The 26,838-nt window shown below is 38.7% G+C and overlaps 2 protein-coding genes across 9 annotated transcripts in view; one reads left to right on the forward strand and one right to left on the reverse strand.

Annotated features, from left to right (window-relative positions):
• The window catches only part of SENP7 (SUMO specific peptidase 7), a 171,803-nt gene extending 145,010 nt beyond the window's left edge, over positions 1-26,793 (reverse strand). For 4 of the 8 annotated variants that reach the window (XM_024759202.1, XM_024759201.1, XM_024759200.1 and 1 more), the window contains exons 1-3: positions 26,684-26,786; positions 25,990-26,084; positions 7,359-7,451 (exon numbers count right to left, since the gene is read on the reverse strand). In XM_024759202.1, coding sequence (XP_024614970.1) covers positions 7,359-7,398 — 40 coding nt within the window. In that variant the 5' untranslated portion in view covers positions 7,399-7,451; positions 25,990-26,084; positions 26,684-26,786. Of the gene's footprint in view, positions 1-7,358; positions 7,452-8,479; positions 8,543-25,989 lie in introns of those variants that run through there. The other 4 variants (XM_024759197.1, XM_024759198.1, XM_024759196.1 and 1 more) reach the window with 4 other exon arrangements.
• Positions 7,262-19,724, forward strand: LOC112409227 (putative protein FAM172B). Its single transcript, XM_024759204.1, has 2 exons — positions 7,262-7,316; positions 17,772-19,724. Exon 2 carries the CDS (start codon positions 18,063-18,065, stop codon positions 18,864-18,866), a length of 804 nt encoding a protein of 267 aa, XP_024614972.1. The 5' UTR covers positions 7,262-7,316; positions 17,772-18,062; the 3' UTR covers positions 18,867-19,724.
• Positions 26,794-26,838: the final 45 nt, after the last annotated feature.

Consider the following 26,838-nt stretch of genomic DNA (forward strand, 5'->3'; position numbering starts at 1 on the left):
AAAAGATACATGCACCCCAATGTTCACAGCAGCACTATTTATAATAGCCAAGACATGGAAGCAACCTAAGTGTGTATCAACAGATGACTGGATAAAGAAGATGCGGTGTGTGTAGACACACACACACACACACACACACATATAAATATAATGCAATATTACTCAGCCATAAAAAAGAATTAAATATTGCCACTTGCAGCAACATGAATGGCCCAGAGAATATCATATTAAGTGAAATGTCATAAAAAGATAAATATACGATATCACTTGTATGCAGAATGTAAAAATTAATACAAATGAATCTAAGTACAAAACAGAAACAGACTCACAGACATAGAAAAAAAACTTATGGTTACCAAAGGGGAAAGAGAGTGGGCGGAACAATAAATTACAAGTATGGGATTAACAGATACAAACTACTATACATAAAATAGATAAGCAACAAGGATTTACTGTATAAAACAGGGAACAATATTCAATATCTTGTAATACCTATAATGGAAAATAATCTGAAAAACATATATACAGCTGAATCACTTTGCTGTACACCTGAAACAAACACAATAAATTAACTATATTTCAAAATAAAGGGAGATTGTCTATATTAAAGTATTTAGAGTATATCTGGCAAATACTGCAAAATAAATGATAACTATTATTATTACAATATTTTATACTAAAATACCCCTCTTTAAGAAACCTTAATGTATTTACATTAGCATACAGAAAAATCGCTCTAATTATTCCCATTATATATATATGTCAAATAATCAGAAAGCATGACTTTTTCTCAAGGAGCTTGTGGAACCATTCATTCATATATTGTATAAACATTTATTTTAAACAACAGTAATTACCATTGCCAGGCACTATGCTAAGTACTTTACACAAATTATTTTATTTAATCTTACAAAAGTCTTGTGAGTTCAGTAATGGCATTATCTCCATTTTATAGATGAAGAATTTAGGTTTGAAAAATACAAATAACTTGCCCAAGGTCACCATGTTAATCCATCACTGGTCTGATTCCAGAGGTGGAATTCTTAACCAGAACACTCTAAGGCATGCTGGATGCTATGGGGATAGGAAATGAATAAGACAGTCCCTGTCACAGAGTTAACAGTATAAAAGCAGAGATTAAACAATTCAGCAAGCTAGAATATATGATGGAATCTGGTAAACATCACATAAGAGGTGCAAACACCCATGGAAATTCAAAAATAGGAATATTTTTTAAGTTTGAGTTAATTAGGAGATAGTTCTTGAAAAAGGCACAATTGAACTGGGCTTTGAAGTAAGTTTTAGATAATAAGTTTTAGACAGGGAGAAATGGGTGGTAGGACAGTGCAATGCTAAGTGAAGCCAAGAAGTGAGTTATCAATATAGGTATATGTGATGAAGCAGCTCACATTAGCCAGCCTCCTAAATTACTGAAGACTCACATTAGAGTTATACATCTGAGAGGCAGGTTTGAGACAGCACCATTACAGCAAAGTTCCAGTCTGAATCTTTAGAGCTACTCAGTCCTATACATAACCCACTCCCTGTGTTACCATATCCCCCCTCTAATCTACTTTCCAATCCTCTGCCTTCTATCACCAGGCTTGGGAATCACATTCACCACCCTAGATTTCAATCCCTACAGCTTATTACCTTGTTATTGTCTCATCTCTTAGGTAATGCCACTCTACCCTTTTCACTACATTCTTTTTTTTTTTAACTTGACCCTTGAGTACATGTCTTTTTAATATTCTCTGTTTTTCTTTTTATTGAGGTATAGTTTTCATCTACACTCTTCTCTAGCTCTTCCCCAGCCCACCAAATTCCTTTCCAAAGTCAATACAATTTCCTTAAATTCTGAATCTTCTCCTTGAACATTTCCTCCACCTTAGTTTAACTGAATCCTTTTTATTACATAATTATACATTATACATCTTTTTATTTACTACACTATTTTTTTAAGACTCTCTCAAGAAGATTCTTCTCCCACTTATAAAAACAGGGAAAGGGATTAACAACCTCCTCCCCCTGCCACCACTTCCAATTAATATTCATCCTTATTGCAATAATTCCTCCTTTAAAATTCCCATAACTTGTATGTATTATTACCTCACCATATTGTAATTGCCATGTACTGACCCACGACCCTTTCCAACATTCCTAGAATATTCTGATACTTGATTCATAGTTTTCCTCTCTATCGTTAAAACCTACCATCATACTGAAGCTCTAAAACTTTCATAAATCAAATCACTCAATACAATGGACTCATTTTACTCTAGTCCAACAAACTTCTTCATATCACATTCCCATTTCAACAACATGCATTCACAAATAGATTTAATAAGGTTACACTTCTCAAGCTCACAAATGTGAACCTCTCATTCTACAACATACTGTCCTTTAACCCTTCCATTTACTCACTCGCACTGATCCCATTTTTTACCCCCACATCGTATAATACCCTTTAACCCTAAGTAAAACTAAATTCTTTTATTCCCCCCAAATTCTTGCTCCTAGACTGATTAGCACTGCTAAAGAAAGTCATATAATTGTAGTAACCACAACTGGTACTATCTACAGACACACACGTGTTTTAACAAATACTTTTTCAAAATTAGTTAATAGTTCTTTTTTTTTTTTTTGCAGTACGCGGGCCTCTTACCGTTGTGGCCTCTCCCGTTGCGGAGCACAGGCTCCGGACGCGCAGGCTCAGCGGCCATGGCTCATGGGCCCAGCCGCTCCGCGGCATGTGGGATCTTCCCGGACTGGGGCACGCACCCGTGTCCCCTGTATCGGCAGGTGGACTCTCAACCACTGCGCCACCAGGGAAGCCCAATAGCTCTTTTATTCATCCCTAATTGACCTCCTACTCTATTTTGAGCTCCCAATACCACCTGAAAGTCCCTCTTTCTCAAAAGATGATCTTGCCTATTTCACTTAGAAGCCATCATTGCAATATCCTTAACTTCTCAAAATTTATCTATATCTTTATCCATCCTACCACCTTCACACAAGTCTTATTTAACAAACTGTCCTGAGTCTATCCTCCCCCATTTCTTCTAAGACTTCACCCTATCAATTATCTCCTACCTGATATCGTTCTCTCTCCAGTGAACCCTTTCCCATGCCATACAAACCTGATTTTTATAGCCTTTTTTAAATAATCCTTTCTACTTAATTTCATACTCAAGCTTGTTCCAAAATCTTTAATGCACATCTCATCTTCTATTTCCTCACCACCACTCATTCATTTAGCCTCTTGAAATCTGGCTTTTGTCCCTACTGCTCTACTAAAATCAGTGGTAAAAAAACAAGTGACCTACCAATTGCCAAATCCAGCATCCTCATACTGCTTTAACTCTCTGATTTACATTGCATTCACTCTCCCTTGCTTCCCAAACCTATCATACTCCTTCTAATCTGCCTAACGGCTCACCAGTGTCTCTTCCTCCTTACTTTGAAATTAAATATATGTGATTCAAGATTTTTCTCACTCCATACTCTTTCTGTGGGTAATCCTATCCATTCCAATGGCTTCAGCTAACATCACTGCAAATAAAGTAGTTTTACCATGATTAATTGTAGATTCTGGTTTTGAACTTCAATTATGGTTCATCAGACACTGCATAATATGCAGCCATCACCTGGACCTACTGAAAAAAGAAAGGTGTATCATCATGGGACACTAGATCCTCAAGCTGAAACTGGGGGAGGAGGGAAGAGTTTCAAAATCAAGCAAGTTTGAAAAACACTGCATGTTCAGACAATCTCTTGGAGAGGCAGAATGTACAGTAGCACAGCAAAAGCTCTGAAAAATCCTGCAGTAAATAAAATTTTCTTATAACTACAGTTGTCCCATTTATTTGTCCATCAAACCTTTTTTCCAAGTAAGGTTCACTAACACCCTATGACAGTAAAAAAGATTTAAATTATATGTTTTGTAATCAGAAAGACCATATTTTGAATCCTGGCTCTGCTTCTTGTATTGCTAACAGTTGCTTACCCTCCCTAAATTCCAGGTTCCTCATCTGTATATCAGAAATAATAATAACCACCTCAGAAGGTTTTGGAAAGAATTATAACATCTGTAAAATTCTTAGCATGCTGTTTAGTACTTAAGTACTAAAAAAAACTTATCTATCCTTAACTGCAAATGAGAATGAACACAGATCTCCAAAGTTGTTGCCTGAACAGTTGATAACTTGAAATTTACATCAACTTTCCTGTTTTAATTCAAAAATTCATTTGGAAGTTGTGATCTATGACTCTAATATATCTGTTATACTTTTGTTGTTGTTAAACATTTCTAATGGTCATGCTCCCTTGAATGACCATTAGCACTTTTATTATTTCATTCAACTGTCACTAGACCTGTCTCTGGTACCAATAATTTTTTATCTGTGTCCCCATCTAATTCACTGCTTTGATATGCTGGAAACCTGGAAATAAGATATTCTTCTTTATTGGGGTAATAAATAACTTAAACACATAGATTCAATATAATAGGAAGAAAGCCTTCAGAAGCTTCTCATGAGTGAACTTTAGCATACAAACCATGTGATTTCTCCTCTCATGCTTAGAGGTGTTTTATGCTTGATTCTTGATTCATGGCCACATTCCAGAAAAGTAGGGCAATCAGAGTTTTTGTGGTTCTTCTACTTACAGAATTTTTCTTTATTAACTCATTTAAAAACAATAACACAATGCATGTTAACATAACTATTTTTTAAATAACTTTAGTTTCAAAACATTGAGAAGAATGGCATTATTTCACTTTTTGCAACTCTCTTTAACATCTGACTTAATAAAAGACAGATGATTTCCTCTATATGCTTCTGCATTCAATTTGTTGTGATACATGTCATGTAGCCTCTGGAAAACTGTCCTGTACACAGGTAGAAGATTAAGAGGGAAAGGCAAACAATGTCTTAAAATTATGAAAAACCGTGTAAGCTCACAGACCCAAAAGGGACTCAGGGAACCCAGAGGTTCCCAGACCATACGTTGAGAACCAGTGCCTAAAACAGATACAGCCATGCCAGAAGCCATCCAACTCCTACAGTTGTCAGTTATGTGAGTCCACAAATGCTTGTTTTTTTGTTTTGCTTAAACCACCTGGAATTGGGTTTCTGCTACTTGCAACTAAAAGAGTTCTGGGCAATACACTATGTAACCCTTCATAGTTCTTCCTTGTTCAGGAGAAAGTTTAGGAAAACCTAGTGCAGTCTCACAGAGGAAACTTGAAACTTCATGTCTTGTTTTCTCTCTCGACTAACATCCGCCTTCCTTATACCTCTAACTTAGAATTCTTCCTGTTATTAATCAAAATTTTACCTTTGGGTACTTATGAAATTCTCACGATGATAAATGTCACTTCCAGTCATTCAAGTTCCAGTTAGCAACCCTCCTAATGAAATGGCAACTGCATGCACATAAATGTCACACAGAATTCAGAATCCCTTTAAGCCAACTGATTGTTCTGTTTCTGAGAATCTATGTGAGAAAATTAAATATACACTATTCAGAAAAGAATCATTCTTAAAAATTAATATTCATCTCTTAAAACCAGATGAATACTGGAGAACAGCTAGTTAATATTAGATCTGAGAATGGTTTTTACTATACATTAACAATTACTTTTCAGAAAGGACAGCTCCAAAAGGGAAGTCAGCAGAAAAAGAAATCCTCTCCAGAGGGATAGCTCACATAAATATCAACGTCTTTTAAGAATTAACAATTTTACTCTCAAATTTTACTTCCCACAACTACTTGCACCAAATTAACTGTAATAAATAGATAAATAAATCTAAGTGTAACCAGGTAAAGAGGATGGGATTTGCTGAAGAACAAGGCTCATATCTTGCCCTTACCCCCAAAACAATGTACTAAGCCAAGGAGAAATGCTTTTATTGAAAAAAGGCTGTGCATGTTAAACTGAGGTATGATTACCCCTAAAGTTCTGTGTGAGGAAGCACACAAATGACACCAGATAAACACTGTGCATAGTCCTTATGTGTCAATTTCACTTGAAGGTTTTAGGGGAGAAAAAAGTATATTAAAACAAACACCGATCTATTGAAGGCATATACATACATACATATGTGTGTATATATGTATATATATAATACATACATACACTTTCAACGGCAAAGAATATCTCTAGAATACACACACAAATGGTAATACTGGTTGCTTATGAAGAGGAATTTCAGGTTTTCAGCTACTTCAAGCAATGTCCCAGAGATCCATGTTCACTCTCCTTTGCCGCCAAAAAAGTTTGAGGCACACTGCCACAAGGGCACTCCTAAATATATGTAGAATTGTCTAAATAGACTGCATAGACTGTCTATGCAACAACAGATGGCACAACAATAAATAAGAAAATTTAATGAAATAATTGATTCACTGAATGTTAGTGTACTAGAGTGTAAGCTTATTAAAGAGCCCTTGTCCCCTCCTCCTCTGGTAAGTCCACAGGACTTAACACAGAAACTGCGGTACCCTTAATGGATGAGATCTTTGACAAAAACTTGCTGACTGGGAGGGGCTCGACCTCGCGTCTTACACCTCCACTTTTGTGTTTCTAAGATGTAGTATCCAAAACTGAAGACAGTCATTTAAGCCGCAAAACAATTTCAAAAACAAAAACACGGTGAGAATAAAAACACAACGAAACATGGCTTCAAATCCTTTGTTCGACTTTTGAATCGCTTTTGGAAGAAGGGGGTGTCTAGAAAATAAAAACGTTATTAAGCGGGCCGGCTCAGAAGACCAAGTAAGACACGTTGCTTGCAGCACTTAGACGAGGAATGAAGTGTCAATTAACATGCCCAACCTTTCCTTCTTTGCTGCTTTTACCTGCCAGGAGGTACAGGGGTGAGAAAGAGCCAAAGTCGAGAATCAAAGGAAGAGAGGAAAGTAGGACCAAGGCGCTGAGAAGCTGGAAATAAAACTGGAACACTGGTGGAATTACGAGGAAGGCGTGGCAGGAGAGCGACAAGCCAACCGGGAAGAGCCGCAGGCCGATGAGACCCAAGGAGGGTGCTCGCGGGAGAAGGACAAAAATGAAAAGGGGTGACGGGGTGAAGAGCGGCCGAGGCTTTGATGACAGCTCGCAGTGGGTCTTCGACTCGCAGGGGCCCGCGAGACCCGGGAACCCTCCATTGTGCGCGCCCCTCCACCCCACTCCATTCCACTCCCCACTCACCTCACCTCCTCCCCTCCCCCCCGCGCCCGAGCCCGAGCCGGAGCCCGAGCCCTCGCAGCTCCGGGCCGCAGCACCCGTCGTCGCCTGTTCCCCCGCTTTGCCCGAGGTAGGAAACAATATGCTCAGCCCTCCTCCGACCCTTTCTCACCGGATGAAGATCGCCGTCGCCCGGCCTTCCCCTTGTCCATCTTCTCCTCCTCCTGCTGGAATCGCAGTCGCTGTCACCTCAAGACCCCTCAGGCTGGGGAAGGGAGGGGGAGGGGAGGGAAAAAAAAAAAAAAAAAGCCAGGAAAATGTGAACTGCGCTTGCGCAAGAGCCGTCGCCGGCCCTCAGACCGGAAATTAGCCACCCCTCCCACCTCCACCCGGAAATCACTTCCTGGGAGTAGTTTTCTCTGCGGGCTACCGTCGCAAGTGCTTATTAACTGACGCTGTTTTCATTGTCTCTGACCCTGTTAGAAACTGAGACTGGGTGCTAGGTTTTAGCCCGAGATCGTTAAGGCTTTGTTGACTTTGAAGATTAAGTTGACTAAAAACAAAACCGGGGAAACTTTAGGAATTCCTCCACTTCACTGAATCCCGCGAGGGGACCCCGGAAATATGAGAACAAAACATTAGTCCTTTTGTGCTACTACTTTCCTCATGGACTCTCCCATATATTTGTCCTCAAGGCGCTTCCTCAGACTAAAGAAAAAAAGATTTTAAGACGACAAAAATCAATAGCCTAGCTGCTGGTTTAGCAGTTGAAGTGGAAATCAATAAGGTCAGCTGAGGAGAAAATGTCAGAGTAATAGAAAGGACCTCTTCAAACTCACCATTTTTAAAGGCCAGGAAAAAAGATAAGCTGCACCTCAATTTTTTAAAACATAAAATGCTGAGATGCTAGAAAGTGGGTGGGTGTAAACGAATTTGTGCCGCTAATTTTTATTACAGTACTTAAAGGAATAACCCTGACCTCGAACTCAACGACCAGTACTTGCAGACTGATTTTTTTTGTCCTTTTATAGGACCCATCAGTTTAGAAAACTGTCCTACTTTATTAGCCATAATGTACATATTTGAATAACTTTTTTTTTTACTGTGTAAGCTTTAATCACAATAAGTTTCACAAAATTCAGCAGAGCGCTCCAGAGGCAAAATGATACTGGAATGTTCCAACAGTTTAACATCCGCTCCTCCTCCCCCATTTTACCAAGGCCAGTAAAGGGACTCGTCCAGCTCATTACCAGAGCCCATGTTTGTGCTTCTTGAGCCTTGCTTCTTACTTACAGTGTGGCCTGTGCGGAGCTAAAAGTAAGCCTCCAGGTGATGATCCTATTGGGCCGGGGGGAGTGTCTTACATGGCAGGAATGGCTGAAAAGCAGAAATACTTCAGGGCTTGATGAGAATGAAATTCACTACAAGGATTTCATTTAGAGGCCCTAGTTTATGTTTAACAAATAAAAACACTGCCTACTGAAAAATATCTGAATTTTAAGTTTCCTCATAAATCAACTCTTTTAATTGAATGATTTAACTCAAGAATCATACTGGCTCAATTCATCAGCCAATATTATAGGAAACTAACTGCAAAAGATGGAAATAGAGCTAAGAGGTGGAAACATAAAAAAGGAAATTGTAAGTAGGCCTAATCCATTTCAGTCCAAACTTACAGCTTCCTTAAAAGAAGTTTTAAAGTTTAGCAGTAAGAAGTGAACCTGTGAGAAATGAAATTATATGAAATAATATTCAGCTTGCAAATATGTCATTTAAACTTGTCATTGAACCAAATACAGCATTTCTGCTAATAAAGACTTAGTGGGTCAGTTTGTTTCTTTGAATTGGAGCTGGTTTTGAATAACATATGTGAAGATAAATGGCCTTTAAGCTCAAGAATTTTAAATTTGCTTTTTATTTTCAAATTTGCTTTTTAAACCAGTATTTTTATTGTTTTAGTTTTAACAGTCTCTACTACATAGTTGACTGTATTGCAAACAACTATAGGACTAAAAAGTTCAGTTTTTTACTTTTGAGGGAGTCATTTAACAACCTTACTTTTCCTTTTATGAAAGACTAATTACACAGTCTTTTCTTTTATAGTGTTTTATGATGTTCAGGAGATAGCTTCCTTATTTTAAAATAAGGAAGAAAGACCAAAAAAAGTAAATGATTCTCTTCTCTTAGTATGTTTGTAAATAAGGTCATTTCTTTTATGTATGTTTAGCTCATACTGTATAGAGCCTTTTAAATTAAGATTATTTGAGATTAGAAATTCATCAGCCCAGTATTTTATAGAAGGAGAGGATGGACTGGTTTGATCTTAATGAGTATGGTTCTTTATTGAGTGTTAAAAGTGCATATAAAGTGTTTAAGTTAGGTATTCATTATATTTTTGTTTTGACTAACTATACTATTAAAAGCAGTGGGTGTGTTTTTTTTAATAGTTTCAAGACATAGTGGCAGTGTGAAATTGATCAACCCTTTATTTTACCCCTTAATTAACAATATTTGAGGAGAGCTTAACAAAATCTAAAAAAAGACCCTTCTCTTCACAGGTGAATTAACTTTAAGTATAATCTGAGTATAAACAGGTTTGGTTGGGCACTGGGTACATCCTGACTTCCTAAACTGTTTTAGAAATTAAAATCTGGAATTCCTTACCATGGGCTCCTGGAAAGCCCAGATTTTGCAAAGATATTTGGAGCACTGTGTCATGTTGCTATTAGCCTCATTTTTGTTAGTAGTTGAATCTTATCCTTAAAATATTGAGAATTCTTATGTGAAGGATTTTTCTTCTAGATATAAAGGAATTAACACATGATTCATGAAAAATGACTATAGGTTTTTTTGTTTCAAGGATATCTTCCTTTTTAAGACAATGAGCAATTTTAACTGCCCTACAGTGTAATAGCCTATTCCTAGAAGTTATGAAAACCTGCAGTAACTTGAGGTATTTAAGCAAGAGATGGGTAATCTCTTGTCCAGGAGGCTATAGGACAAACCTTTAATAACCTAAGTTTTTTAAACTGTCATTTGGCTCTGGGGCTCAGCCCCAGGTATCCTGTACATACACCACTATCTTCTTTTTCGGTTTTTATGTTAGATTAATATATTTTTTACAGAAAAAATTATATTTGTATTAATTAACTTCATGGCATACCTCTCTAATACGTTTTTTCTGATTTTTTTGGCTGCATAGTCTTTGATTTGCTCTTCATTTTTTTTAAATTGTGGTATAGTTGATTTACAATGTTGTGTTAGTTTCAGGTGTACAGCAGAGTGATTCAGTTATACATACATATACATCTTTTTTTTTTTTAACTCACGCATTCAAACTTATTTTGCTCTTAATGAGTAAGGTACAGGGGCAACAGTGTTGAGCTAAGGACTGAAATTAGTGGGGTTGACTCTCTGGACCTCACAGGAGTGAGGGAGCTCCTGGAAGGCAAGTACTATGTGTGTCCCCAGCATCTGGGACAGGGTCTGGTGTCCCAGACCCAGCTGAAGATTGAAAACACAGTATACACCTATTTTTTTTTCAGATTCTTTTCCCTTATAGTTTATTACAACATATTGAGTATAATTCCCTGGGCTATACAGTAGGTCTTTGTTGGTTATGTTTTATATATAGTAGTATATATGTTAATCCCAAACTCCTAATTTATCCCTCCCCACCAACACTAACTTTAGAGTGTTCTGTCTTAAAATGTGATATTTATTTAGCACTTCTATGCCTTAATACATTTGGTTGATTTTAATAGAAAAATTTCATTTTATGTTACTATTTAGTAAAATTGAAGCTTTAGGTAGTCCTGTCTTCTTTATCCTTTATCTTTTGGTACCCCCTTACCTCTAAATAATCCCAATCAAGAAGCATAGGATCTAGGATTGGGCAAAGTCAGTAAATCCAAAATCTAGCTGTCAGAATTTCAGCTTCCCAGGAAGGCATATCAAGTTTAAAAAAAAAAAAAAAGAACAAAATTCAACTACTAAACTATAGGTCTTAGGGCTGTGTAAATAGGAGATAAAACCATAAAGAAATAGAAAGCATTGATTTCTATAAAAGTCTGGAGTGCTTGCTCTTGGAGGGGAGGAAGAGGGCACTTGAAGGCACTTTAGGGGGGGCTCGCAAAGCTAACCTGGGGTAGTTACAAGGGTATCTTTATAATAGTTCACTAAATTAGTTTTCTAAGAAACTTTCCTAGGAGATTCTGTTACATACTCAAATTTGGGCAACCCAGATTTCTAACATCTGATTTTTTTCTTTCCATCACTAATATCCTATTTTCTGTCTTTGCCTCAGGTGGCTTAAATTAATCTTCTTTAGTCTTTCCTGGGGAGAGGTAGGCAGGGGGAAGAGATTTAGTTTGCTCTTCTTTGAATCTTTTACATATAAAATTTCATAAGCTCTATTATTTTCTATAATTTACTAAATGGAATTGTATACAGGCATAATTATTTTTCTGAAAAAAGCCCTCATAATTGCATTTATGTGTTGGGAAAATAAAAATAGTGCTGCTTTTTACCAAAACAGTAATTCTTAAATGATGTTTTCCAGGAGTTTTTTTGTTTTGGTTTAGTTTGGTTTTCTAAATATATAAGTAAATAAAAACATGTTCATTGAAAAAAAGTATCTTTAGATATTTTTTCATTTTCTTAGTGAAGTATCACTCATTTGTGCTTCTTAATGTCATAGGGTATACAACAGGACCTCTTTCTTAAATACACCAAAGGACTGTAATTACTGTAATAGGGTATATTACTGTGTAACCTGGGGTTAGACCCTAACTTCCCAGGTTGTAAAATTATATTTTCATAAAAGTTTACTGATCACTTGTAAAGAATGTAAAATATTGTTAAGTATAACCACTTTATGATCCTAGAGAAGGAGTTTGTTAAAACCAAAGTAAGCTAATTAAAATTACTTGCATCTGTGATTCTGTTGCCCCACCCACCCTCTTCTTGTCAAATTCATAGAGACAGAAAGTAGAAAGATTTGCCAGGGGCTGCTGCTAAGGGGAAATGAAAAATTATAGCTTACTGGGTACAGAGTTACAGTTTTTCAAGATGAAAAATGTTCGATGGATGGATGGTATTAATGGTTGCACACAATGTGGGTGTACTCAGTGCCACTGAACTGCCCATGTAAAAATGGTTAAAACTGTAAATATTTAATGTATTTTACCACAATTAGTTAAATAATTTAAAATAATTATGTTTTGCTCTAGGCATGGCTATAACCAGCAGTGTCACCACCTAATCCAGGTTACTAAAAGGACCTAACGTGAAATTCTCATTAATGATTATATACTCTTTTCCCTTCTTAAAATGACTAGAGTATTCGATATAGAAAACTAAGTGACTAACAAATCCCCTCACCAAATTTTTGGTGAATGAATGAAAAAATACTGTGTATTTTTTTTTTTTTTTTGCGGTACGCAGGCCTCTCACTGTTGTGGCCTCTCCCGTTGCGGAGCACAGGCTCCGGACGCGCAGGCTCAGTGGCCATGGCTCATGGGGCCTAGCCGCTCCGCGGCATGTGGGATCTTCCCGGACCGGGGCACAAACCTGTGTCCCCTGCATCGGCAGGCGGACTCTCAACCACTGCGCCACCAGGGAAGCCCAATACTGTGTATTTTTAAAATCACTGGTAAAAAATGAATCTCCTCTCAGGTTTGTAGAGCTGCCTGAGTTATTTTGGGCATGTCAGTTTACCTTTGAAAGCCTCACTTCTCTATAAAATAAACATATTAGCTAAGAATATCAATAAAATCCCTTGCAGCTCTGACAATCTTATTCTATTTATTTATGGCTGAGTTGGGTCTTTGTTGCTGCACGCGGGCTTTCTCTAGTTGCAGTGAGCGGGGGCTACTCTTCGTTGTAAGTGCATGGGCTTCTCATTGCTGTAGCTTCTCTTGTTGCAGAGTACGGGCTCTAGGCGCCGGAGCTTCAGGAGTTGTGGCTTGCGGGCTCTTGAGCACAGGCTGAGTAGTTGTGGTGCACGGGCTTAGTTGCTCCGCAGCATGTGGGATCTTCCCAGACCAGGGCTCGAACCTGTGTCCCCTGCATTAGCAGGTGGATTCTTAACCACTGCGCCACCAGGGAAGTCCGACAATCTTATTCTTAAAGCTAAGTTATCTTATTCCAAACCACTCTTTAGAAAACTAAGTATATAAAACAGTTTCTTCCTTTATTTTAATGGACCATCTTGATTTTCAAAAGAGAAAATAAATATATATAGATGTATAGGATAGTCTCTAAGAATAATTCATAAATCAACATTTATTAACTTTAGAATTATAGAAGGAGCCTCTATAATTTTTCAAAAGCTTTGTGTGCATCTTTCTCCTGTGTATACAGCTAGAGGATTTTTCTCTTTATTTTCTTATGCCCTTAGCAAAAATCATAAAATTCTAACAACAATGTTTAAGTGCCTACTATTCACCAGGCACTATTCCAAGAACTACTGAACAAAACAAAACAAAGTCCTTGTCTCTGCTGTCATGGAACTTTTTTTTTTTAGCCGTGCCGCACAACTTGTGGGATCTTAGTTCCCAGACCAGGGATTGAATCCATGCACCCTGAAGTGGAAGCACAGAGTCTTAACCACTGGTTTACCAGGGAAGTCCCAAACTTATATTCTAATGGGAGGGAACAGACAGTAAGCAAGTATATGTCAGTTGGTAATAAGTGCAAAAACAAAAAGAAAAGAAAACTGAGTGAACTGATGAGGATGATTATAATTTTTGTGACTTTCTGTTTGAATACAAAAAAAAAATCCCCCCCCAAAAAAAAGAAAAGGAAGAAGGAGGAAGGGAAGGAAAAATGAAGCATCATAGATAGACAGGGAGTAAGGAAGGATTAGAGGGGATTGCCCTTTCAGATAGAATGCTCAGAGAAAGTTTCTCTGATCAGGTAACAGATGAGCAGAAACTTGAAGGAAATGAAGCCCTATAGATATCTAGGGGGAGAGTATCCCAATCTGTGGGCGTAGCAAGGGGGATGCCCTTAAATAGGAGTTTGCTTTACAAGTTGGCGGCAAAGAGGCCAAGTGGGGCTAGAGTGAAGTAAGCAAGAGAGTGGTGGGAAATGACACCTGAGAAAGAGCTAAGAGCCAGATGATTTAACTAGATGAGTAAGCAAGTGAGAGAAATGGAGGGAAATGACCTTGGAGAGCTAAGTGTCATGGGGGACCTTGTAGGCCATGGTAAGAACTTAGGCTTTTATTCTGAGTAAGAGGGGAGACAATGGAGCATTTTGAACAGGGGTGTGATATCCAATTTAGATGTTTTTTTTTTTTTTTTTTTTAAGTTGTCCCTCACTTTTTTTTTTTTTTTTTAAACATCTTTATTGGAGTATAATTGCTTTACAATGGTGTGTTAGTTTCTGCTTTATAACAAAGTGATGTTTTGAAAAGATCGTTCTAGCTGCTATGTGTTAAACAGACTACCAGGAGATAAGAGTGCAAAGAGATTAGATAGGAGGCTTAATAATGAAGGTTAGTGTTGATAGTGACTTGTACTAGGGCTAGGGCAGTAGATGGAGAGGTAACAAGTGGTTAGATTAGAGATATATTTCAAATAAGGGAGCCTACAGATTTGCTGATTGATCAGATGTGGAGTGTGAAAGAGAGAAAGGAAGGTTGCAGCACAAGCAACTGAAAGAATGGAATTATTTATAAGATGAGAAAGACTAGAGGGAGAGTAGACTGAAGGGAGTGCTTTGGACGTGTTAAGTTTGAAATGGCTATTTGACATCCAAGTAAATATATCAGGTAGACAGCTAGATATGAGAGTTACAAGTTTGAGTATATTAACCAAGCAAAATAAGCTACAATAAATTCTAAAGAATGGTCTACCTTTTCACTCTACAGGATACTCTGCACCTTGCTCCTGTTCACCCCACCTATACCTGCCCTTTATATATCTGTGTGCCATTTGGGTTTTCCAGTTTGCAAACTCCCATTCTTTTCCCCCGAGAATTGTTTCTCAAACAACTAGGTACACAAGCACTTAAAGGTGAAAAAGAGTAACTGTATACTATGTGCTATTAGAAAATACTCATTTTATTTTACTCTCTGATTGAAAGAAAAGTTAGCTAACAAGGTTCTTTAGTTCGTTGATTTAGTTTAGTTTAGTTGGTTTAGGTTTAGTTCATTGAGGTTTAAATATTCAGTACCTTTCTCTTTATTTCAGTAGAGAAAAAGGCAGTTTCCAGCACAGCACCTGAATAAACAAAGTATTTTTAGATCTAAGAGATTACTGCTTTTCTGGGCAAACCTCCTCATCCATGCCAAAGTATAAAATAGACCCTCCTTTTTGGAGAGCAATTTGGCAGTATCTGGTAAAATGGAAGATGCTGATATGACCTAGAAGTTCCACTTCTAGGTATATTGCCTTAAGAAACTCTTGATATGTGCACAAAAATATAGCTATGTTTGTTATAGCTTTGTTTATAATAGTGGAAAATTGGAGCAACCTAAATATTCTTCAACAGGAAAATGGTTAAACAAACCACGGCATATTCAAGCAATGGAACACTATAAACTGATAAAATGAATGACCTAGGACTATGTTTATTAATGTGGATAAAAATCACAGTGTTGAGTGAATAAGGAAGGCTGGACAAGAGATATATGTTTTTTTATTTCACACTTCTCAAAAAGGAAGATCATCCTATCTTTACAGAAACTTCCACGTGTGAGACAGTACATAAAATGGTTTTTACCTATATTAGTTAATTTAATTCTCACAGCAGCTTTGTGAAATAAATGATGTTATCCTATTTTGCATTTATGCATTCAAAAAATATTTATATAATATTTGTCAGACACTGTTCCAAGTACTGCAGATACAGCAGTTAATTAAACAAAGTTCCTGTTCTCATAGAGCTTTTATTCTACTGAGGGGAGACAGATAATTTTCAAATATACAAACAATTATATATCAGGTGGTAATGTAGGCTATGAAGAAAAATAAGCAGAGTAGCAGGATAGAGGGTAATAAGGATTGCTATTTTAGATAACATAAACTAAGACTCACAAGTAGAAGAAACCGAAACTCATAGAGGTAAAGAAACCTGCTGAAAGTCACTCAACATAAAATTTGGAGCTAGGATTTAAACCTAAATCAATCTAATTCCAGAGGCTCCTATCTGTCATTTACACGCTAGGAAAATATATTAATTACATAATAGCACCTGAGATCAGCAATACTGTAAGGAAAAAAGTTTTTAAAGAATAGAGAGCAGTGTAGATAGGTTGGATGCTTTGAACAACCAAACACCTTCATGAAGTATTAATTGGGAATCAGGGAATAAGATTCAGAAAGTGAGAAAAGAGTTAAGAAATCAAAGCAAGCAAGCACCATGTTGATTTTGCCTTAAGCCTTGATAGCAGCTTGAGTGGCACTGAAAATCATTTTATGGAGTGCTATTTGTTGGAAGTAGGTTGTGGTTGCCAGTGTGAGTGTTAAGAAATTAAGGAGTGAGAGTATTCATGAATTTGTTAAGAACATGAATTGGAGTCAGACAGCCTCGGTACCCAACATTTATTTAACAGTTGTTTGGCACAAGCCACTTAACTTTTTTTGTTGTTTTTTGTTTGTTTGTTTGCCTCAGAATAGAGTCTATTTGAGATTTTTTTTTCCAGGACTTAACCTTTCAAAGTCTTTTCTTTTCCCTTTGGGCTATGTTGACAATAACTAAGTTCACTTCTCAGTCACTTCTTTTATTTTCAAATATCAGAATAACCATATCTTCTATTAGTAGATAAATTGATCATCATCTACACTGCCTGGTTCACATTTCACTTCTACTGCCATCCCCTGCCATTTATTTAATAGCAAAAATGTTTGAATGCTTACTGTGGAGATAAAGACCAACCAAATGAGAAAAGCAAAACCTATTCATTCTGAGCTCACCATAGCAAGGGAGTTAGCCACCATCACTTGCATTTTGGCAGTGACTCAAAGGCAGGCAGAGGAGTGGGAAAGCTTTGTAGTGGAAAAAAAAGGGAAGGCTGCTGGTATGTCCTGACTGGACACTGTTGGCATGAGGAAGCTGAATGCAAGACAACTAGAAGGGAGGCATCCTATGTGACTGTTTAGGGGTGCATATTTGGCTTTCTCTGGTGGGTCCTAAGTTGGAAGCAGGGATAAAAATTAGGGAAGCTCTAAGTTATTAATCAAGTCCTGGCCATTTTGGACCCACTGTAACAGAAGTTATTGTTTGGCTTCACAGCTTGTCACTAGAGGTAGCAGTCTGACTTCCTGAGATTCTGACTTACAAGACTGGCTTCCTGGGCTGTTTATTGGATCAACAGATAAGGGATTGGCTTCCTGGGCAAGTTCCTGCAGGTTGTGGGTCAGAGTTCTGTTTTTATATACGGTCTGGCCATTGTTCCTTAGTGTATTCAGTTTCTCACTACTTTGCATCGTTCACAATTATTTTGAGTTAAAATCTTTACCATAATGTCTTCTTAAAGTGCTTAATTCAATATGATTTCCCGCAGGAAGACTTTAGCAAGATGAAATTTTTATTTTATTTTTTCTGGTACTGACATAATATTGCTTTTCACTTTCAGTGGTTACCAGTGACTCAGGAACTGAGCTTCCGAAAATTTATAGAACAATCTGATTTACTAGAGGAACTTAAATATGACTTCAATGAAAAAGCTGAATTGAGACACACTGAGACACATAAGCCTTTTGTCTTTAACTATTATAAAAATGTCCTGGAGAGGAATAGCAAGCGCTACCAGGCCCTTGGCCATTTGCTTGAACAATACATTTATGAACTTTTGGAAAAAGTGTGCAAATTACAAAAAGTATATATCCCACCAGAGGCTGACAAGGAACCAAGAAGCTTCTTTTTCATGAGTGAGAGAGCATTAACAAGTCATCATTCTGCTCTTCTCGTCCTTCTTCAGGACCGTGGAGTCTTTAGAGCTGGTCAGTGGAGTCAGCAGGCAGTAATACATCATGGTCTCCAACATGGAAGTCAGATACCATGTATTCAAATGGCATTGCAGGCACATTATGATGTAATTGTGCTAAACCCCAACGACAATTTTGTGGACCTACAGACAGAAAAAGAGTGGAAAGGCCTTTTAACACAAAATGTTGAGTCCCCTTCCAGAAAAATGGTTCAGACTGAGAGCTTTTTATCTCTCCAGCAGTCTCTCCAATGTATTCCAAAAAGATGCAGCAACACTCCTGAAGAACACATGGCTTATATTTGGGATTACTTCATTTCAAAGGCTGAAGGCAAGGATGTTGCCTTCCTTGTACATGGTTATGGAGGCTTGGTTTTTATGGACTTGCTTGTTCGTAGAAAGTGGGAAGTAATGAGCAAAGTATATGCTGTTGCACTTATTGACTCTGAACATCACGTAGGACACCAGCTGGGGAGTGACATCCAGTTATTAGCATGGATAAAGCACCACTGCCGTGAATGGGTGACAAGTCCAAAGCCTTTGGATAAACCTGCAGCTACTGTTTTGAAAAAGGAGTTTCCCACGGTTTCTGCTGGTACAGAAGAACACAACTTAGCCCCTTCCTCTAGCCTTCAGTCAATTTTTAAATACTTTAGAAAATCTTTGAAAGCCAAAGGAGCTATTAATTTCTCTCGAGTGCCCATAGTAACTAGAAGCTCCACAAAAAGAAAGCAAAGTGCTTAAGTGACTTTTTTGCCATCTAAGATTGTTTTGTCCCACTGAAACTTTGCTAATGTAGATGCTAGAAGAAAAAGAATACTTCCAACTCATAGGCAGTATGTTCTGGCTTGAAATTTGATTTGTTAACTCTTTTAAAAAGTGAGTATGTTCTCTTCAGTAGCCTATTGATGAACCAGGAAGTCAGTCAGTACTATCATTAATATTTTACAGTATTAGTCAAATTAAGAGTAGTCTAGTTAGAGGATCTTCTTTTGAAAAGATTTCTCAGTTTCATAGAATGACACCAAAACTGTAGTTGATAGAAATTAAAGACTAAGTCAGTGTTTGACTTCTGCATTATTAATGCTGTATTAAAAATATAAGTGAACATAAAAATTAAACATCATAAGCAACTCCATTCTTTGTATGTTTGTGAGTTTTTTTGTTTATGTTTGTTGATCTCGTTTGTGTGTTTACTCACCTTCAGCTAATATTTGAGTGTCTACTATGTACTAGTCAATACTAGTGTTGGGCACACTGGCAAACAAGGCCAACGTTGCCTTTAACCTTATTTGGAGTTCACAATGAACAACAAATTGCAAGTGTGAAGAGTGTTAAGAAATAAAGGGTGTCATAGAACATCTAGCATGAGAGCTAACAGCCTTGGGGTTCAGGGAATACTCCCTGAGAAAATGATGCCTAGTTTGAAGAACAATAGTAGTTATCTGGAAAAACTAAGTCATAGGCAAAGGAATCACATGTGCAAAAGTCCTAAGGCAGGAGGAAGAAGTCCAGTTCAGCTGGAACTAAAAGATTATGGGGAGTAGTGTTAAAGAAAAAATTATTCATGACATGCATTAAAGACAGTAAGGAAGATTTATTCAAAAGGGATTGCTGCAATGGGGGTTTTGTAGTAGGGGAGAGAGATTGGGCTCAACTCCAAACACAAGGACAAGGGTGGGGTGGGGCGGTTATAGCCAAGTAGCAGGGTGAGGGTCAGTGAATGGAAAACTACTAAGTAAAAACATTAGGGATAATAGATATTCTTGCTAGACTGACTCAACAGGATTCTTACTGAAGGCGGGCCAGGGGTGGTAAGATATTGACAGTGGAGGATGAGGAATTTTATCAGATATAATAGAGGACGTTCAGATACCAAAGGTGAGAATTTCACTAACTGACTCAGCATAATTCCTACTAAAACTGGACTAAGCAGACCAAGGGCAGAGCCCAATGTCAGAGCCTAGTCAAGAGGAGGGCTCAGAGGAGCCAGACTCTGATTTGGTAAAGGAGAGAGGTTTTGTCAGTAGCTGCAAAGTTAAGTTAGAGAAATAAACAGGCAGCTTATTCAAGGCTGCAATGTCCATGTTAAGAATTTTTACTTTAGGACGTCCCTGGTGGCACAGTGGTTAAGAATCCGCCTGCCAATGCAGGGCACACGGCTTCAAGCCCTGGTCTGGGAAGATCCCACATGCCGTGGAACAACTAAGCCCGTGGGTCACAACTACTGAGCCTGCACTCTAGAGCCCACGAGCCACAACTACTGAGCCCGCGTGCCACAACTACTGAAGCCCGTGTGCCTAGAGCCCATGCTCCACAACAGGAGAAGCCACAGCAATAAGAAGCCCTGCTCACCTCAACTACAGAAAGCCCGTGCAGCAACGAAGACCCAACACAGCCAAAAATAAATAAATTTTAAAAAGAATTTTTTTTTTACTTTATTCTAATGACAATGGAAGCCATTGGATGGTTTTAGACAGGAGAATATTATCAGATTTACATTTTATAAAGAATATCCCGATTGCAGTTTAGAGAATAGATTAGAAGGAGAACAAGCTTGGAAGCCAGGAGACCAAAATAATTTTGGCAGTAGTTTGAGAAATGCTTAATACTTTTTTTCAATTGAAGTATAGTTGATCTACAGCATTGTGTTAGTATTAGGTATACAGTAAAATGATTCAGTTTTTTTGAGGATTATATTCCATTATAGGTTATTACAAGATATTGAATATAATTCCCTGTGCTATACAATAAATCCTTGTTGCATCTCTATTTATGCATAATATTGAGTTGGCCAAGAAGTTTGTTTGGGCTTTTCTATAACATCTTATAGATGTTACATTTGAAAAACTGACTCTGCCATATCTAATAGGACATACAAATTTTTCTGTACATAGCTCTTTCTAGTGTCTTCCTAGTGTTCTTATTCCTAGTTTTGGGGGGTTTGTTTTTTGGTTTTTGTCTGCTCCGTGCGGCATGCGGGATCTTAGTTCCCCAACCAGGGATCAACCCGTGCCCCCTGCAGTGGAAGCGTGGATTCTCAACCACTGGACCGCCAGGGAAGTCCCTCCTAGTGTTTTTTTAACCTAGTATACACTATAATTCCTGTTACGGACTGAATGTTTGTGTCCCCGCCAAAATTCATGGTGAAATCTTAATCCCCAACGTGATGGTAGTAGGAGGTGGGGTGTTTGGGAGGTGACTAGGTCATGAGGGTAGAGCTCTCACGAATGAGATTAGTACTTTTATGAAAGAAACCCCAGAAAGCTCCCTTCTACAATGTGAGACAGAGTGAGAACACAGCCATCTATGAAGCAGGAAGCAGGCCTTCAACAGACACTGAATCTTCTGGTACCTCAATCATGGACTTCCCAGTGTCTAGAACTGTGAGAAATAAATATTTGTTGTCTAAGCCTCCCAGTCTATGATACTCTGTTATAGCAGCCTGAACAGACTATGACAATTCCTTAACAGTATAGACATAATATCTCAAATTTCTCTTTCTGCACCATTTCTTGAGTGGCATAATGAAAAAAAAACAAAAAGCACTGAATTGTAAATCAGGATATGCAGATTTTAAATGACTCCCAGGGGGAATCCCCTGGCAGTCTAGTGGTTAGGACTTGGTGCTTTCACTGCCTCAGGCCTGGGATCAATCCCTGGTGGAGGAACTAAGATCCCAAAAGCCATGAGGTGCAGCCAAAAATAAAAAAATAAATAAATGACTCCTAGCATTGGATAAACCAGTTACTCTCTCCCAGCCTGCATTTCCCATTGTGTAAATAAGTTGAGCTTTAGATGTCTCTACCAACATAGATAGTCTATCTAGAATGTATTTAATGCACTTACTGTGAAAAGCACCAAAAAAGTAAAGATAAAGTGTTGCCATAAAAACTATTTTGTCTTATATTTAACTAACTGAACGTTGATGTTTCTCATAACCCCCAATTTACTGTTTAATGTGGTAGTCAGGTGTATTAGTTATCTATTGCTACATATTAGATTACCCCCAAAACTTGGTGACTTAAAACAACAAACATTTATTATCTCACAGCTTCTGTTGGTCAGGAATTCAGGAGCAGCTTAATTGGGTGATTCTGGTTCAGGATCCCTCAAAAGAGCACACTCAAGACTGTCTGAAGGGCTTCCCTGGTGGCACAGTGGTTAAGAATCCATCTGCCAATGCAGGGGACACGGGTTTGAGCCCTGGTCCAGGAAGATCCCACGTGCCACAGAGCAAGTAAGCCCATGCGCCACAACTACTGAGCCCGTGTGCCACAACTACTGAAGCCCACCGCAATGAGAAGCCCACACACCGCAACGAAGAGTGGTGCCGGCTCGCCGCAACTAGAGAAAGCCCACGCACAGCAACGAAGACCCAACGTGGCCATAAATAAATAAATAAATAAATTTATTTTTTAAAAAAAAGACTGTCTGAAGCTGCAGTGATCTAAAGCTGGGCTGGCTGTTGGCAGGAGGCCTCAGTAACTCGCTATATGGACTTCTTCCATAGGCTGCTTCTATTAAAAACTTAACCTGACACTTGTTCAAATGGTAAGGAAGACTTTACTCAAGACTATTGCAGTTAGGGACACTGCAATAGGGAATAGAGATCAGGCTCAACTCCAAAACAATAAAGATAGCTAGGAGCAGAGTGGGGATATCAGTGGATGGAAAACTAAGAGACCTCAAGGGTAGAGAGATTCTTGCTAAAGGCAGGACAAGGGCTTTGATATGAAGAGTGAGGAGTGAGAAACTTGATAAGATATCAAGGTTGGGGGATGACTTAGCAGGATTCTTGCTAAAATTGACCTATGCAATCTCACAGAAGGTCAAGGTCAAGGACTAATCCCAGGAGAGGGCTCAGAAGAGCCTAACTAAAGTCTGGTCAAGGAGAGTCTTTGTCACTTGAATGTCCTCACAACATGGCAGCTAGCTTCCCACAGGATGAATCATCCAGGTGAATAAGCAAGCCAGAAACTACACCACCTTTTATGACCTACTCTCTGAAGTTGCATACTGGTCTACTTTTTTCCTATTTGTTGGACATGAGTCACTAAGTTCAAGGGAAGAAGAATTAGACTCCACCTCGTGAGACAGTGTCAAAGAATTTGGAGACATATTTTAGACTACCACATCAGAAATGATGCCAACTGAAATTAATGGTATAGCAGCTCAACTCAATTGTTGCTTATAAGATTATCTTGGTCTGGGAGCATTTTTATCCTGTTTTAAAGTTTTTCTTGTTTTGATAAACAGCTGTGTATTTAGAAACTGGTCTCCTCTTTCTCTGCAAGACATCAGAATTTTTGCCACAAATACTTGTGTTGAAAATAAAGTTTATTTTAATTTTCTCTCCTAGGGTCACCCTAAACTATTCCCCTACTCTGACTTCCGATGTTGCTCTATTTTAGCAGCTTGAAGTCAAAAAAGGATATCTCCAGATTTTTGGCTATAAGCTGCAGACCAGAGATGTGTCCTGATAGAGAAAAGACTGATAAGGGAGGACTGCAGGAAAATCCTAAGACTTTCTGACATCAGTATGTGATAACTTTTCCCCTTCTTGTGGAAAATAGAGGTAATAGGCTATGATCATTGTAAACGAAGTACACCAAGATTTGTGTGTCACTTCCCGATACCAGACTAAACATATTAAAATTTTAACAAAGAAAAAAAGAACATATTGTGAATTCACTGTGGGAAGTCTCTGTTAAAGAAGACAGCAAGAAATTCTCTTACTTCCTTTTCAATGCTTCTTCAAAAGCAGCAGTTCTCTAACTTTAAAGTACATCAGGATAACCTGGAGGTCTTAAAGACTGCTAGATATCACTGCCAAAGTTTCTGATTCAGGAGAATTGGTAGGTGGGGCCCCAAAATTTGCCTTTTAACTAGTTCCTAGGTGATACTGATGCTGCTGGTCTGGGGATCACACTTTGTGAACCACTGTTAGGAAGATTAGGGGTGGCCAGGGAGGTAATAACGTTAAGTCTATCTCATGTGAGGTAAAAGTTATGATGGATTATCATCTGGATTATCATCTGGACCAAAGTTCCTCCTCTGAGGAAAGCAACAAAAGGGATTTGTTGACTGAGCTCATGTTTTACAGTCCCAAAGATTCAAGTGCACTGACACATTTGTCTTTCCCTCCTGTAGGAAAGGAAGTGGTGTGTCTCACTTACCTTTCAAGACCAATACTTTCCATTTCTACCATATAATTTAAGGGCAAATACAAATTAAAAATAAGAGATGGGGCTTCCCTGGTGGCGCAGTGGTTGAGAGTCCGCCTGCCGATGCAGGGGACACGGGTTCGTGCCCCGGTCCGGGAAGATCCCACATGCCGTGGAGCGGCTAGGCCCGTGAGCCATGGATGCTGGGCCTGAGCGTCCAGAGCCTGTGCTCCACAACAGGAGAGGCCACAACAGTGAGAGGCCCGCATACTGCAAAAAAAAAAAAAAAAAAAAAAATGTCTGGCCCAGAAAGACGCCTCCCTAATTTTAGCAAACCATAAGACAGATATGCCTACACCAAAAGGAAAAGAGAAACTTCAAATGCTACTAAATACCGAGTACAAAATTGAGTTTTGAAGCAAAAACAATACCATAATTATACCCTGACTGTGATTCCTAGATGATCTCTCATGACCCATCCCACTGTACTCCTGCCACACACTCTTGTGGTCATGGCCTGAATCTTGGCATTACCACAACATTTACAAAAGCAGATGATACCTGACTCTTCTGCAATGTCCTATCAGTTCAGTTTGCTTACTCAATTACACCTACTAACCTGTTTCTCATCTCTTTTGAAACCTCTGGCCAGTTGTGTATTTACTTTCTATCAGTCTCTCATCCCATGTTCTATCATTACTGTACTGGCCTCTCATTATGCACCTGAGGCTCTGTAGACCACTCGTGCAGCAACTCTGATGCCAATAACTTTAACAACTTTACCCCATTTCCCTTCTATAAACTTAATTGTACTTGGACCTCTTAGCACTTAGCAGTGTTGGCAAAATGGGGGGAGGGGTCATATAAGATAGACTGATATCACTATAAATTCATGACCCCCAAACTGAATAAGACCATAAACACTGCCTAACAACATGACTGTCATTCCCTAGTCAGCTCACACTTCGTTCTTTCTTTTTTTAATTGTGATTTTAAGAAACACATAAGTTTACCATATTAACAATTTTTAAGCTCAGTAGTGTTAAGTATATTCGTGCTGTTGTGCAACAGATTTCCAGAACTTTTTCACCTTGCAAAACTGAAACTGTTATACCCACTAAACAACTCCTTGTTTTCACCACCACCCTCCTAGTCCCTGGTAAACACAATTCTACTTTCTGCTTCTATTGTTGACACAAATAATCAACAATCAAACTATAATAAGTAATAGAAAAGAGTTTTATTAGAACCAAACTGAGGACTATAGCCTGGGAGGCAGCCTCTCAGCAGCTCCAAGGATCTGCTCCATTGAAGCATGGTTTTCAGCACAGTTTCAAACCTTATTATTAAAACAAAGAACAGGGCTTCCCTGGTGGCACAGTGGTTGAGAGTCCGCCTGCCGATGCAGGGGACACGGGTTCGTGCCCCTGTCCGGGAAGATCCCACATGCCGCGGAGCGGCTAGGCCCGTGAGCCATGGCCGTTGAGCCTGCGTGTCCGGAGCCTGTGCTCCGCAACGGGAGAGGCCACAACAGTGAGAGGCCCGCGTACCGCAAATAAATAAATAAATAAATAAATAAATAAAACAAAGAACATACATCAAACATGACAGGGGTACACTCCTTCAAGGTTTCAAAAGAGACAGAATAGTATGTATTCAATGAGACAGCATAATCCTGGTGTCTGGGAAGGGAACCTTACCTTCAAGAAAGTGTTAATGGTTGCCACAGGAAGAGAGCTATTTATCCTTATCTTCGAAGAGGACATTCTTTATCTTAATGGTTAAAGTAGATGTGCTGTATAAGTGTTTGACAGGCCGTAAGTCAGGCTGTGTTTCAGTTCACACAAAGTTCAGGCAGAACCACGTATAAGCCAGAATTACTTCCCTATACTGCAATATGTGAAAAACTTCTCCATCACTGAGTGTGTCACATTCACTCTTCATAACAATTTCAAACCTTCTCCCATTCTTCGCTCTCCAGAGATTCTCAGCTGACTACCTCTTTCACAGAAATGGGAACTCTAAAATTACAAGTGCCATATCTACAAACTGGTTTCCATCCCCACCTAAGTTTCTTCCCTTCTTCCTGTTACAAAGGAAGTGGTATTTCCTCCTCCTATCCAAGACCAGTTCCCTCCATCTGTCCTCTGAATCCCATCTCTTTCAATCTTCTGAGGAAGTTCACCCTTAACAACCTTTCTTTCCTTATTTCCTTGCTAACAATTCTATCACCTGGTCAAGTCTCTCCCAGGCACAGTAAAAATAACAAAAATTTCCTGGACACCACACCGGAGGCTAAGCCCACCGAATATTGCCTCTGCCAAGATTCATAAAAACGTTTAACCTTGATGACTCAATTTTCTCATATTCCACTCATCCCTTACCCACTCTCACCTGGCTTCAGCCCCCAAACCTCACAACGCGGTCTCAATAGTCTTTGTATTGCTACTGTCAGTGGATGTTTTTCAGCCTGCATTGCACGACAGTGCTGCTTTCCAGGCCGGAAGGCTTGCCCCTTTGTCATGACGTCATATGGAAGCGCCGGAAGG

This window comes from Neophocaena asiaeorientalis, unplaced genomic scaffold, assembly GCF_003031525.2.
Source record: "Neophocaena asiaeorientalis asiaeorientalis breed wild unplaced genomic scaffold, Neophocaena_asiaeorientalis_V1.1 scaffold197, whole genome shotgun sequence".
NCBI classification, from domain to species: Eukaryota; Metazoa; Chordata; class Mammalia; order Artiodactyla; family Phocoenidae; genus Neophocaena; species Neophocaena asiaeorientalis.